The sequence below is a fragment of the Pinus tabuliformis genome, chromosome 3_2, assembly GCF_031772625.1.
Source record: "Pinus tabuliformis cultivar Carrire ecotype Pingquan chromosome 3_2, CPIR1, whole genome shotgun sequence".
In the NCBI taxonomy this organism is placed as follows: domain Eukaryota; kingdom Viridiplantae; phylum Streptophyta; class Pinopsida; order Pinales; family Pinaceae; genus Pinus; species Pinus tabuliformis.
Genome location: NC_142302.1, coordinates 149,069,296 through 149,085,360, shown reverse-complemented (window position 1 = coordinate 149,085,360; position 16,065 = coordinate 149,069,296). Strand labels below are relative to the sequence as shown.

The window sequence follows — 16,065 nt, the reverse complement described above, 5'->3', positions numbered from 1 at the left end:
ACAGGTTGACTTGTTCATATGTTGTAGTTTGGTTTAACTATCGAATATGAATGCATCGTTAATTTGTTTCTGAACAATTGAAGCACGGCTGAATCTGTAGTTTTAGGTCACATCATATGCAATAGTACATAGTTTGTTCTTTTGATTTATTTCAAAATTCAACTTAACGCTCACATTTTATGCCTCTATTTTTAATTGCTTCCAGGGTCCACCAGGAACAGGGAAAACACAAACTATTCTTGGACTTCTAGGAGCTGTTTTACATGCGACACCTGCATTGATGCAATCCAAGTAATGCATATTACTTTTCTAAAATACGTTTTATATTAAAAGTTGAAAGAAGTTTCGGTAAATAGGACTATATTTATTGAAAAATGGTTGCGGATGGTTTTCATTAAATTATTTCAGGCATTCAAGTATCTAGCATCTTTGGTTTTAATCATTTGGAATCTGTAAATGTACTATAAGGGAACTGCAAGCATCTTCTGGTTGCAAGAGATTATTAGTTAGAGTGGCTGAACAACTTATATGGTGGTAATCACGTGGTGCAGGGGTGATACTCTTACTGTCCAGGGCAGGCCAGAACCAAACCTTGAAGACAAGTATGAGCTTATTTCATGCGTGCTTGTTAAATTATTGGTTCATAGTGTAACAAAATTTACTCTCTAAATACTTTTCAGATTGGATTTCTCCATGAATGTCTTGTCCAGTAAACTATTTTTATGTTTAACCCCTAGCCTTTCCAGCCCGATGAGTTTGGTGCCCCCCTATCAGTCGGTTTGCTCTTTGCTTACTATTGGCCACCTTTTATGATATTGATTTTTTCCTTCTCCATTCTTCTTCTATGCCCATTATTGTACTTGTCCAATGCAGATTTTAGCAGGCTATAAAATTGTACTTGGTGACATGGAGGACCTTTTGGCTATGCTCTTGGCAGCAAGCTGCCATTGGGTTCCCGAAATCAAATATCAGCTTCCTTCAACAGTTAGATTGTTCTTTGCCTGCCTATTTACCAGCTGCATTATTCTTAATTTCTTAGCATAATACTTATAGTTACTTACTATTTACATGAAGATATTCTCTTTTGGAATTCCATTGGAAAATACCATGGGTTTCTGGTGGGTTGTGTCTTGATGGGCTTGCCTTTTGTTATTTTTGCAATCTTAAATAAAATGCATGCCCATCACATTAATGGTCTAAATGACAGGCTTGTTAGGCTTTTTTTGCGTGGGGTGGGGTGGGCTGGGCTGCGTGGGGTAGGGGGTTTTCAGGGAGGTTAGGGGAAGTCATCAGTCTTCTCCATTGCTTGTTGGAATTGTAATTGTGCATTTTGTTTCTCTATGGGTCCATTATCAGATATATTTTGAAAATGTTGGCATCAACAAAAAATCACGTACGGTCTGGAATATAACTTATCAGCAACATCAGAAAAAAAACTGTAAGAATCAACAAACTTTTGGAAAGTGGTGCAGGACTGTCACTGTTTTGTTTCACGGGAAGCTTCATTAGTGTGCAGCTCTTCCTGGAGACTCGGGGTATGTGGTTTTGCCCTGCCTTTTAGAAGTTTGGTGTTAATGTTTGAACCTAGCATCTGGAAATTAGTTCCTAGCAGATTTATCAGTTCAACTAATGAACAAATGCACAACCGGGTTCTTAACAAAAAAATATTCAACGGAAGCAAAAATTACAACCAATCTGACTCACATGCGACACATATAAATTCTGCTCAATCAAATAAGTTCTCCATCAAATCAGAACCTACTTGGGCTCTCATCCGGGGATATTGGCCCTGTTGACCACTTTGCGTCAACTACCCTATAGCAGTACACATTTTCTCAAAGCACTCCATCATGTTTGAGCCGTCAGACATCTAGATATCATCATCATCTTTCAGCAGTTTTGCCAAATTTGTAATTCCAAATTCTTCAGCCCTGCGTGGCCATTGTAAAATGATTCTAGTATGACTATGAGGGCATGAAAAAACATCTAGGTAAGCCTTTGATTCTTAGCAAAGAGTTTCACTCTACGGAGTTTTTTACCCTCCGCCAATTATTCGCGTTTTCTAACCCAAATAATTGGCAGAGTTTTTCTCCCACACATACCCCAAAGCTAGAGTGGGGCTCTGTTGTCGCCCAAATTGTACACCCAAAGCGACAACGCTCAAAACATGGGCTGTCACTTTGATCCCTGCCCACTCTGTTTAAGCTATCTCCTAGATACAGGCTAAGGGGGAAGTCCCTACAAATGGAATTATGAGGAATCTGTTGGAAACCAACAAGTTTCAGGAGATACAACTGAATGTCCTAGCAACTTGAACCAAAATTTTGTGACAAGTAAGATTATTAAGCACAAGCAAATTAGATTTTTAAGATATAAATGATAGACCAATGCCTCAAGATTAATTACTTGCACAACAAAGATCAATACGCAAGTTACCGGATGAAAAACTATTACAAGATACAAAATATATTCTAGATGAGATGCAAGATCATGGTAAATTTTAGTTAGAATGCCTAATCTAGGTGAATCTGTAATGAAAAAGATTCGTATACGCAGCAGAGTAATCTTCATAATACTTCGAAGACAAAGACATCCATTGTAGGACAATATTTGTATATTGAATATTGTATAAAATAATTGATGAGATGATTACAATGAGGGTGAAGGCCTGCTTATATACCTTAGGAAGGTACTTCTTCAGTAACGGTTATGTCTTTAGGGACATACCTTTTCATTAACTAGTTACTAGTTACTAACTAATCATTATTTATTATTATTTTATTTTACATTATTTGTGCTATTTTATATATATTTTTTATTCATAACATTGCCTTCCTTTTCAAAAAGATTTGTCTTCAAAGCTTACTTGATGAAAGGGCTTGAACTCGTTTCCTGTTTTGAATATCTTCTCTTCTCTGAACTTTCATCTTCGTTGATACAAGACGATATGATTCTTTGAGTGATAAACAAAATATCAGACTGAGAATGGATCTAATCATCCAAGATTAATCTTCTGTGGAATCTTCTGATCACTGAAAATTTGTAGTGAATTGTTATCATAGGATTGGATTCTGCAAACTTCAGAATTCCTTGGAACATAAATTTGTTGTTTTCGTTCTGAATGGTTCAAATATATAGACTGACTTAGTTGTCTCCTCTTATGGTTCGAGTGTTGATAAGGAGTTCTTCTGGTTAGATTTTCCCTTATCAAGTGTGTAGCAATTTCCTGATTTACTTCAGGTACTGTTGTTGCTGAGTTGGCTACTGAATCATCACTGGGAATTTCCATTGTTTGAATTGCAACATCTAAATACGTTTTAACTTCTATTGGTTTCTCATCTTCTTGAGTTGTGATATTGACTGGATTAGTATTTGTTCCTTTATCTTCAACTTGAACTGTTACATCTGATGACTTTGATACCTCCTTCGCGAGAAATTCTTCTAATTTGTTTTTTAATGATTTCTTATCATCGTTAAGTTTCTTAATTTGAGTGAGTAGATTTTGATTATGTTTTTTGAGACGTATGAGTACTTGATTTTCTTTTTCATCAATCTTATGTTTTAGTTTCTCATTCTTTAAATCTTTGATTTGTTCTAATAGCTTTTGATTAAGGGTTTTTAAGTGCAAATTTTCTTCTTCTTGTTCTGATAAGTGCTTCTTGAGTTCCTTCTTTGTGGCCTTAGTTCTTTTGACTTGTTTGAGTAGTTTTTCATTGTGATCTCTGAGGTGCAAAATTTCTTTGTCTTTACTGGAGTTGACTTCTTCAAGCTCCTTCTGCTTCTTTGGTATAGTTTTTTTATTATCTTGAAACATCGATTCCAAAATATCCTTAAGTCTTCTAATGAGCATGTTATCGATTTTGGCTTCATGATTATGTCCTGGAAGGTGATCATCTTCTTTTTATAAGGGAACATCAAAATATTTTTTTCTATGTTTAACATGAACGTACCCAATTCTTTTAACCAAGGTTGACCAAGAATTATGTCGATCTTTGGGTTAAACATAGTTACGACACAAAATTGAGAGTTGCATTCATAGTGGTCAATTATTACTTGTAAATCATTAATTTCATATTCTTTGTTGCCAAAAATATTTTTTCTTTCTCCTATGCTTGACTTTGGAATTAATAGTTGATTCACCAAATTAACATTGATGTAATTTTTCTCGTCACTTATGCTGATAACAATATTAATCCCCTTCCATTGGGTATTCCCTTTTACTGTAATTACTCTACAATTTGCAATTAGAAGACTTTTATAGGAAAACCTTTCTTCCTTCGTCATTTTCATTTTTTTGTTCTTCACTTCTTTTAACCTTTTATGGAACCTTATTTAATTATCTTTTTTTTTTTTGTTAAATACCCTTCGTGTCATGTCCCTTTTCAGATGTATTAGTCACGGGGTGCAGCGACACAATTTTGGCATCATTTTTGGCTTAGGAGGAGGACCCCACACACAGAACTTAGGGACTATAGGCAATTTGACTTTATTTCTGGCAGCTAGTGTTATGTGGGGGCCACCCACATGAATAATTCGAACTTGGCCATTGCATGAGTTGGAGGGAATCGAATTAGTGGAAGGAGGGGCCCACAAGAGGCTAAGGGGGCCCAAGGTGATAAAAGAAGAAGGAGCTCTCATTTTGCAGCATCTTGATCATTTTACAAACAAACTTATCTTTGTTTGCTCTGTTGCTTGGTGAGTCTACTGGTTGTTTAGCCGCGGATCTTCCGTAGGGGACATTCAACCTCTATTTCTGGGGACTATCCGTGCCCGCCCTAGGGAGGTTATTCCACAGAGATTTTAGGGGTTCCAGCATTAACATACACTTCATCCAACCACGCAGAGGAGGAGACTGCGTATTTTCTGGGCAGCGAGAAACACACAGAAGGGGATTGAGCCAGCCGGGAGGTCCATAGCTTGTTGGGAGTTTCGGGATTTGGAAAGGTTGTTGGTTGAGGACAATTTCATTGAGTTTTGCAGCTAGTCAGTTAGGGGTTACAGTAGTACGAATTTCTGGGCAGAGGGATTGTGCAGAGACCTCTGGCAACAAACTCGTGGTGCTTAGGAAAGCAGTCATCCAGGCCAAGGATCATCCGGGGAGAAAGGAGTCAGTCATCACAGGTGAACCCAACATTCTAGGGGTGTTTTCAAAGGGATTTGCAGGTTGTTTCCTGCAAGTCGAATTTGGCAGCAACAGCTGGGGAGAGGCTCCAAGGAGGCCAAAAATCCAAAGTCAAAACCAAAGAAATTCCCTTCTGGGTTTTTTTGGGTTTTGTCCAAGGAGTCTAAGGCTGAAAGGATATAATTTTCTGGGCGGTTTTTGGGCACATTCCAGTAGGTCGAAGTTCAGTAGGACAATAGTTTTACTGGGACAACGCAGTGTAGAGTGGTGCAACAACTGGGCAACCTTCAGCTCAGCTATTCCATCACCTGGGTTTGGTCCAGCTTGTCCTTGGGACAAACCCAGGTGCACCATCTCATTTATATTGTACCTATGCTCTCAAATTTTATAATATATGGCTCAGAAGTTCCAAATTTACAGTGTTTTATGGGTTTATAATGCATGTCTTTAATTTTATGCTGCTGCATTGTTTATTTGTTTAGAATATCACTCATATTCCTACTTAGGAACATTACACTTCGCCGCTTATTTGATAATAACGCTCCTTTAAAAAATATGAAGCCAAACCTTGGAAATATTGGTAGTAATAATATTATAACATATATTTTTATATCCAATAAATATGTTTAGTATTTTTTTTTGGTTATTTAAATTAATTAATTAAGTATATAATTATATATATATATATATATTTTTTTTTTTTCAATTAGATATAATTATATAATATATATATATATATTTTTTAAATTCAATATACATATATATAATTCATTTAATATATATAAAAAGGTTTTATAATTTGGCAAGTTCTGCATGACAGGGAACAGGTTGGTGGAGGAATACGACAAATGATCGAGGCAACGTATGGTGGCAGAGAACAAGCACGCGGAAGCAACAGCTGTTGTAGGTTTGGGCAGGTGGTCGTCGGGTGCCTACCTGTGGCGAGAGGGCTTTGGTGGTGAGTGGGCTTTGGTCATGTGAAAGTGAATGGCGGCGGTAGTTGTTACTTAGGTTGAGGCTGCTTGGAAGGATGCAGACGGGCGGAGTGGATGGCTTACAACTGCTATCGGTGATAAGGTGGTTGTCGTCTTCGGTAGCTCCACGCACTGCAACTGGCAGCTAACGACCCAGGTGAGTTGTTTGTTTATTCATGTTTTATATTTTTTTATATATAGTTGTTTTTAATAATATATATTCCTTTTTATTAAATATTCTTTTCCAATTTTTTTATGTATTTTTTTCTCTAATATACCGATTTTTTGTTTTTTGTTTTTTTGTTTTCAAATACTTGACCAAAGGCTTAATAGTGAAATGGAGAACCTCCAATTGTGTAGCGAAACGCTTTGTTTATGACGACAACCAAGTTGACAACGAGTTGATGGCTAAAGGTCAGGATTAGATGTGGTTCTGATACCAATGTAATGAACAAGGTTCACATATGCAACATAGTAATCTTCAGAATACTTCAAACACAAAGACATCCATTGTAGGATAATGGTTGTATTTTGAATATTGTATAAAATAATTGATGAGATGATTACAATGAGGGTGAGGGCCTGCATATATACCTTAGGCAGGTACCTCTTCACTGATGGTTGTGTCCTTAGTGACATATCTTTTCATTAACTAGTTACTAATTACTCATTATTTATTATTATTATTATTTTATATTATTTGTATTATTTTATATATTTTTTCTTCATAACAAAATCGTTCTTATCAATTGTTTTGAAGCCAGTCTAAAATGCAAGTTGTGGAGAGAAGGTCTAGGGAAGGAGGCTAAGGCCTCATTAACGATACCTACCCTTACTTCTAACCACTCAAGTGCCTCTGTTCCTACAAGGGATTGCCCGCAAGAGAACTGCAAGGTCACCTGTGTTAACTGCAAATAAGGATCCAAACTTCTCAAATTGGATGAAGAAGGTTGTCCTATCTCTCTTTCCTCCAATCTCATGCTTGGAGGTGCATTTTATCAATGCACTTCTAATTTGGAATGAAGATGCAAATGATGAAGTTAATTTGCTCAATGAGATATTGTTATAATTCAATGCTCCAAATGCTTTAAGATGAACAATTTAAACCAATTATCCTACTTGCAATTTGAATGACAAGAAGTACACTTTGAATGCAAGAATTGCAAGAGTTGCCAACAACTTATAAAGTACTGCTAGAAAACACTTAGATATTATCTCAATGAAACAATATTAGCAACGAGAGTTACTCAATGTGTTAATTAAGATGATTCCAATGTGCTTATGAGAGATCTCTTTATCTCATGTTATGTCAATTAGGAACAAGAGCAATTTTAAATGTTTCTTTAAGCACAATAGAGTGAACATAATAATATAGGAGCAATGAGATTGCTAACAGTGATATGCAATGTCAAGAATGAAACTAACCAATGCACCTAGCTAACAATGAGATGCTAGAGATGCAAGGATGCAAGATACAAAACAAACTAGTTATCCCCAAGACAAAAAGAGAGACTAATGCAATAAGTTAACCAATGCTTTTATCATTCAATGATTACTTGGAAAATGCACCAGACCTCAAGAACACTTATGCCAATTAAATCAGCCCACTATGATCATAAAATCAGTCCCAAAATTACTTGCAAATAATGATGATTTAACCCTTAAGTTAATATTTGATGTTCCTTTAGTTTCTCAGTGTTAGTTTTCCACGATATTGGTGTCTAGGATAGAATCTTAAATCATTGACGCTACTAAACCAACTATCACAACATATTACAACAGAATATAAACAACAATAAATCACATATGCACAAATATAGCCAACTTTTTACAAATTTTTAACCCAACTTTGTTATATTAATCAAACTGAATAATACAACAATCTAGGGCTCTCGTACTAGGGATAATGACCCTCATACATCCACTAGTACAAGATACAATAACTAGTGCTTGGTGTCTGTCGTGATGACCACCAATCTACTTTGATTAAGATACTTTGACCATTTGGTTGTGGCGCACTCCCTCAGCTCCTCTCGGTCGTACCTTGAACACATCTGCCCGGTCCTTCGGCTCCTGATCTGCAACACCTACCTCTATCAATGCTCCAAGTCCATTTGGCCATTGAATCTTGGCTATCCAATCTTCTCTCTCATTGATCGTTTGTCCATCAACGCATCAACACATCGAGACTCCTGTCGAGTTGTTCACAACTCTGTTTGTGAACAACTCACAACTGCCCACTGCTGCTCCTCAGCTACTTAGGGACTTTTGCCCACTATAGTCTTCCTGTGTTGCTCCAATGAAGACTAACATAGGGCACGAAGGGTTGCCACCTATCACCATCAAATGTCGCTTCTCCAATGATGAACACAGGCTGCAACAAACTGCTTCTCTGGTTGATCAAACTAGGAGCTCCAACAAACTGCCTGTCCTAGCAACCCTTAGTCCATCAAGGCATTACACATAGGGCTACACACTTGGGCATTCTCATGCTACCGTCCAACAGTCCACAAATGCCCAATCCAACACAAACAAACAAGTCCTTTAGATATCCTCAAACATCATCCAACTAGAGCTCCGAAGATTTGCCCTTTGCTTTGCAATAGAGGAGCTATTGCGCAAATCTAGGCACACAATGACCATGGTAGCATCTACCCACTAGTTAGGGCTTCTAACATGCCACGTTAGCCCTACCTCTTAGCTGCTACAATTATCCCAAACTGTCCTCTTCTAGGACACCATCCACTTGCATCAAAACAACTATAACTTCACCAATACATACCTTTGTTTTGTGTCCGTTCAACTGCTGTAGGTTTTGGTCCTCGTTAGGGATGATAACACGCTACTCCAACACCTATTTCTGCCTTCAAAACCCTCCTTAACAGCTGTGGCCCACCTCTTTTCTATCTCTGCTGCTAGTGTGTTGATTTGGGGTAGCATCGGATGTGCTCTAGCCACGAAAATTGGTGGAGAGGCTAAGGCACATGAGATCTCCAATACCCAGAAAGGGTTTGGGCAAATTCTAAACAGTTTGGGAGATATTAAAATAATTAATATTTTTAATGGAGTCACTTAGGGAAATTAAAATATCAATGTGAATTAATATAAAACTGCGTTAGAATGGTCCAAAAGTCATGGATCAAGCTAGATCTAATCTTAGCTGTTGATTAGGGACCTAATCTCAGCCGTTGATTTGTCAATGAGAAAAGTATAAGAGGAGGCTTGAGGGTCACTTGGAGAACACACCAAGAGATCAAGATTTCGACTTTCTAGGGCTGGGTTTGTTGAGAAAGTTGAGAGAATGATCAGAGTTACAGCTGAGGGGTAGTGAATACAAAAGCAGAGAAGTAGAGCTAGCACCGGGAGGATCGGCGCAGTAGCCGGAGAGAGGGACGTAGAACCAGCCAAGGGTTCACCCAGAGCTAGCCAGGGCTCACGCAGAGGCAGCCAGGAGCTGTGCAGTGCCTCAAAGGGGCCAACGTGGGTGACATAGAGGGCTAGAGGGTTGACGCAGGCCAAGCCAGAGTGACGCTGGGCTAATGCTGGGCCAGAGAGAGGCTGACGCAGTCCCTAGAGGTTGACGCTGGGGTTTCGTGGGGCAGATTGGAGCTGTGAAGCTGTCGGAGTGTTTATCTGGGGTTTCAACCGGAATATTTGCTTCCGAGTAGAGAGGTGCTATTGCCGAGATTTTTCTCTGTTGGGTGAGCCGGATTTGGCACCCAGATTGTATTCTGAAACTGCTTAATAAATCAAACCCTCAGATAGTTGCATCGGTTTTCCCGCATTTGGTTTTTCCGGGGACATTAGTCCAAAAACAACGGTGTCACTTGTGTGCTTGTTTCTATTTCCTTCAGTCCCATGTTGCGGGGGAGGCCCCCCCCCCCTCGAACCCGCTCCCGAATCGCGCTCCGGGTGGGAGCGGCTCGGGAGCGCGCTCCCTTAAAAAAAATTTTGTTCCCTGGTCTGTTAGGGAGCGACATAGGGAGTGATCGCTTCGGCGCTCCCGGAGCGTTTTTTAATACCCGGGAGCGATCGCTCCCTGATCGCTCCCGGACATTAAAAATCGCTCCGGGAGCGATTCGAGCCGGGCCGGGAGCGGTTCAGCGGAAAAAAAAATCCGTCAGACCCGAAAATAAAAAAAAAATTTAGAATTTTTTTTTGGTTTTATAAGCCCAATGGGCCAAAAAAAATTCATTCTAACTTCATTGAGCTTGAGTTTGGAGCTGGAGCAAGAGCAAAGGAGTGAGGAGCAAGTGCCAAGGAGCGAGGAGCAAGCCTGCAGAGGTAAGTAACTTAGTAATTTAGTTAGTTTAGCTGGTTAGGTAGTTAATTTAGTTAATTTAATTTAGCTATTTGAGTTTAAAGATCATGTATTTAAATTAAATTAATAAATTAAATTAATTAATCCCAATAAATTAAATTAATTTGCAGATTCAAGAATCAAAACCCTACAAACATCAAACACCATGGACCTGGCTATATTTATTGGCATTTTCCTCTTCCTGGTCCCTTTTATGGTTATTATGGTGCTGGAGAGTAGGAAACGGAGGGGGCCCCAAATTGAAGAGGGGGATGAAGAAGCCGGAGAAAGTCAAATGGGTGAAAACCCCAGTGAGGAGGAGCTGGAGGAGGGTGAACATGACCCTCAAAAAACTAAACAAGACCAAACTCCATTGTGGAAATATGTTCACAGGGCTGAAACAGGGAGGGGGTGGAACCACTAAATTTCATTGCCCCCATTGCAACACTGATTACACAGGTTCATACACCCGTGCTAGAGGACACCTCTGCGGGAAAAGGCCATGGGATGGAGAGAAACAAATAGGAATCAAAACTTGTACAGCGGTGTCAACAGCAGATAGAGCCAAATACATAAGGGAAGAGGAGGAAGCCCAATACAGAACAAAAAAATCAAGGGGTTTCTTTGAACCAAGCTCACAATCACAAAGAACTCCTTCAGCATCCTCCCAAGGCAGTGGATATGGACATGGAGGCACAGGGTCATCATCTTTAAGGCGTAGAACCATATCAGATTTCCTTGATGAGGGGTGTAGGAATGATGTGGATTCAAAAGTTTACAGGTTTTTCTATGCATGTGGGATACCATTCAATGTTCTACGCTCACCTTATTGGCACGAAATGTTTTCTGCCATAAATGATGCCCCTAAAGGATACAAGAGCCCTGGGTATGACAAGGCAAGAACCGTTGGCCTTGATCATGAAAAAGCAAAAGTATCACATTCTTTGAATAAAATGACAAGTTCTTGGACTGACCATGGGGTGTCCATTGTATCTGATGGATGGACAAATGTAAAAGGCAAGCCATTGATAAGTGTTCTTGCTGTGTTTGTTAGTGGTCCCATCTTTCTATCTGCACATGATTACTCAGACAAGTTCAAGACCGCCATCAACATTGCAGAAGCATTACTTGAAACAATTGAGCGTATTGGCCCATACAATGTCATCCAAGTCATCACTGATAATGCTCCTAATTGTAAGGCAGCGGGAGCAATTATTGAGGATAAATACCCCAACATATTTTGGTCTGGATGTTTGGTTCACACATTGAACCTTCTGTTGCATGATATTGTCAAAAACAAAAATGAACAATACCAATGGATTGGTAATTTGTACAAGAAAAGCAAACAAATGATAAAATTTATTACAAATCATAGCAATACCCATGGCCTTTTCCGCAGTCACTCGAGATTGGAGTTGCTGAAGATTGCGAGGACTAGATTTGGTAGCTATTACCTCACCTTCAGGCGCCTTTTGAAGGTAAGAGAGGCATTAGCTAGCATGGTATCAAGTCCACATTGGCAGGTGTTAAAGGAAAGGGCTACAAATGTAGCTGACATGGCAGGTTTTGAAATGGTGGAGGAGGCCGCTCTTGATGGGCAGTTTGGGACAAGTGTGAGGCAGGTATTGGATTTCACCAAGCCAATTTATCACATGATTCGGTTTGCAGATACAGACAAACCAGTGATTGGCGAGGTGTATGAGCAAATGGATACCATGTTGGGGGAAATAAAAGACATTGTTCATAATAGAGATCCCAACTTGTACAAACAGATTCATGATTGTGTGTGTGAACGGTGGAATAGGCTTAACCTTCCACTACATTGCTTGGCGTATATCCTTACGCCAAAATACTACTCTACATCTTGGTTGGGCCAACCTGCAGCAGGGGGTGGGGTTATTACCAAACCCCATTTAGATCCAGAGGTAACTAAAGGATATTTGGAAGCATTAGAAAAGTTGGTACCTGACAGGGAGGAATGTGCAGCTGTGCGCCTTGAAATAGGCAGATACTTCAGTGGCACTGGTTTGTATGGTAACTTCCATGCAATGGACGACAAAGATAAATTTGAATCTCTCACATGGTGGGAAACATATGGCGGCCACGGACTTTTGCCAAAATTGGCAAAAAAAGTTCTTTCACAGGTTGTAAATTCTTCTTCTGCAGAGAGGTGTTGGAGCACCTACAGCTATATACATAATGTGAAAAGAAACAGACTCAATGAAAACCGAGCAGAAAGCTTGGTTTATGTGCACTACAACTTGAGGTTGTTGAGTCATTACTGTGATCGGGCTAATGAGGATCCCACATATAAAATTTGGGACAATCACCCAGAGGATGACAATTTGGAGGATGGCATTGTACATATTGAAGAACTAGAAGAGGAACTTGTAAGGGATGAAAATGAAGCAGCTGCAGCAGCCATGCCACCTCCACCTCCACCTCCACCATCCAGTAGCAGTGCTCGAGGTCCGAGTCTTGTTCCTTTGCTGTCGCCACCTCCATCTACACCCTCGCGTGGAGGTTCTAGTTCTGGTCGTCGGTCTGTGCGGGAGACTCCTAGAAGACCACCACGACCTGCTTATACTCCTGGAGACTCTCGTGGCAAGGGCCACATGTAGATTTACAGTTTACTTGTCTTTTTTAGTTTCTATTAGACTTTAGTTTTCATAACTGTTGAGTTTTGAGTCCTTGACTCTTGACTCTTGACTCTTTCATATCATAATGATATTTTTTGTAAACATTATATCATTGTGACAATGAAAATTTGAAGTTTGAAGTTGGGCCTTGGCAATTATAACTCATTGGTAATGATTGTGAATTATGAATATGATGCTTTGTGAAAGACTAAAGTTGTTTCATTTCATCTCATTATTCATGTTTCATTTTATAAATTTTTAACATTTCATATCATGTTAACAGTTAGAAGTTAGGACTTAGAAATATCTTCGATATTACTTCTTGTTATGGTTAAACTTAGCTTACAAGTACAACTTTGGTGATCAATGATGATAAATGTTATTGAATTTTGAAATTTTCAATTCTGAAAGCTTGAAGTTGAAACTTTAAGATTGAATTTGATGAATCATGATTTATAAGAGTCTAAGACTCAATATGTTGCAGTTGTAATATGTATTTTACTAACTTGTGGACATGGTTGATGACGATTATAATTTCTAGATGATTGATGTGATATGGTTCAATGATCAATCTATGTTTTTTTATGTTTTTTTATGTCTAATTCATCATTCTACATGTTTTTGTTGACATATATGTATCAAAAATTAAAAAATATAAAATATATATATATTTTTAAAAAATCGCTCCCGGATTCGCTCCCAAACCGGGAGCTTCTGAAAATGGTCGCTCCCGCTCCCGTTTTCGCTCCCGCTCCCGCTCCCAAGTAACATGGCTTCAGTCGATGATCTGTAATGTGTTGAGCATGTACTTGTATTTATTTCCAGTATTTACATGGTAAATAACTTGTTAATTAACAGAACAAGTAGGTAGGAATAAATCAGTAAAGTGCATGAAGGGTTTCTAACGTGTCAGACTTAGAAATTCCAACATGGTATCAGAGGGTGGTTGTAGATCACAGGAGAACTGAGGACATCAGCCGAACAGAGCAGCAGCAGCAGAAAACAGCTGTCCCGAGTGACAGAAGCTGTTCCTAGCAGAGTAGCAACAAGGAAGGGGTGACGCAGTGCCTGCATCATCAAGATTGAGCCAGGAAGAGGCAGTGCAGAGGCTGAGGGAGGCAAAGGCAGGCTCACGCAGAGGCCAGGAGGGCTGACGCAGTTGGCTGAGGAGGTTGATTTGCCGGTGCCGGGATTGCGTAGAGCCTAGGAGCTCTAACCTTCAGTTTGCTGGGGTTTAGGAGGCTGTGGGTAAGTTGCAGAGTGAAGCTGGTGGGGTACTGTAGTCAGAACAATACCTAACAGGGCAAGACCAAGGAGGAGGGAGTTGCTATCGAGGGTTTCTAGCCAACAAATCCAGATCAGTGGTGCAGTGGCACTAAGGATCGGAGTGGGGGCATCTCGACATTGGCAGAAGGGTTTCAAGGAGGGAAATTGAGGCTCAAAGGGAGTCATATCGAGAACTTCTAGGAGGGAAGTAGAGGAGTAGCGAGATGGCAGTGAACGGGGTAAGAGACCTGGACAGACTGGACGGAGCCTCAAACTTTGTAGTCTGGAAGGCCAGAATCCTATCCGTTCTAGACAGGAATCGTGTCAAGCACTTTGCCTTGAGGATGATAGCTATCCTAGTTGACCCAACTGATAACGACAAGTACGAGGAGGTAATAGCGAGGGCCAAGAGCATCATCCTTGATAGGGTCAAGGACCATGTAGTACCACATATTGCCGAAAAGGAAACAACAAATGAGGTTTGGGAGGCCCTAAAGAAATTGTACCAGCATACTTCTGTGCAGAGAAGGATGTTACTAGAAAATCAATTGTGATCATACCAGATGTAGAAGGGAGAACAGATCGACCCATTCCTCTGTAGATTGAAGGAGACTCGGGATCAACTGACTTCCATAGGGGCAACGCCAGATCCAGAATTGATGGTGAGAACAACCTTGAACGCAGTCTTAGAAGACTGGGAGGTGTTTGTCCAGAGCATATTGGGCAAGGTGACCCTTCCAAATTGGGAGGAAATGTGGGCTGCTCTTCGCCAAGAAGAGATCAGAAGGCTCAGCAAGGCGGGAAGTAGCGACAAGGGGATCATAGTCAAGGAGGAGGAGGAGGATTCTGCCCTAGAAACTGAGGGAAAGCAGGAAAAATAGAAGAAGAAGGACCTCTCCAAGGTCAAATGCTTCCACTTTGGGGAGCTGGGTCATTATGCGACCCAGTGTCGAAGGAAGAAGAGTAAGGGAGAGGCCTCCGAGACCAAGGCAACGCCAACAAGGGCAGAGAAGGAAGTGGTGACAGATGATGATTGTGCCGTGAGTGCTCATGTGCCACTTGTGAAGAAGTGGGGAGACATCGAGCTATAGCCAGAAGGACTACTTACGATGAGGGGCAGGATCCTCGAGGTACCCAGCCTCTTGGATTAGACCTTGCTACGGGAGCCCCAAAGAGGAGTAGCAGTACTGGCGATATCAGTAGAGACGGATGTGGCTGGAGCGACAGAGGGAGCTACAGTGCAGGGTTCCCAGGACAGCGCGAGGTTAGTAGGCTGCAACAGTGCGAGAGGCACGAGAGTGTTGCACCAGTGCAGGATGGCACAGAGAGGTGTGCAACGGTGCGAGATGCATGTAGTTGTTGCAGCAGGGTAAAGGTCAAAGAGGGAGCACTTGTCAGTGACAGAGGGAGCTTCAACATGAGGAGTGTTTCTAGCCTGACGAAGATGTCAGAGTTGGGAGATTAGTTACTTACTTCTCAGTAACTGAGTTACAGTGCAACAGTTAGTAGTGGTAGTGCTATGGGCAGCACGATGCAACATGATGAGAGGGGTTCCAGTGCAAATGCAGCAGTGGCAATGGTAGGGCCATGGGCAGCAGCACAGATGCAGAGGGAGTTGCAGTACGGATGCAGCAGTGGTAGTGGCAGGGCCATTGGTAGCAGTACAGGATGTAGCAGTGCAAATGATGGGTAGCAGGCCTAGCATCAGCACAGGGACCGATGCCGGATGATCAGGGTGATACTTAGTGAGGAGTATTACTAGAG

General features: G+C 40.6%; 1 protein-coding gene across 1 annotated transcript in view; it reads left to right on the top strand.

The window, feature by feature from the left end:
* MAA3 (P-loop containing nucleoside triphosphate hydrolases superfamily protein) overlaps positions 1-16,065 on the top strand; it is a 464,706-nt gene that overhangs the window by 115,607 nt on the left and 333,034 nt on the right. Inside the window, exons 7-8 of the mRNA XM_089415984.1 lie at positions 206-291; positions 552-602. Coding sequence (XP_089272110.1) covers positions 206-291; positions 552-602 — 137 coding nt within the window. The remainder of the gene's footprint in view (positions 1-205; positions 292-551; positions 603-16,065) is intronic.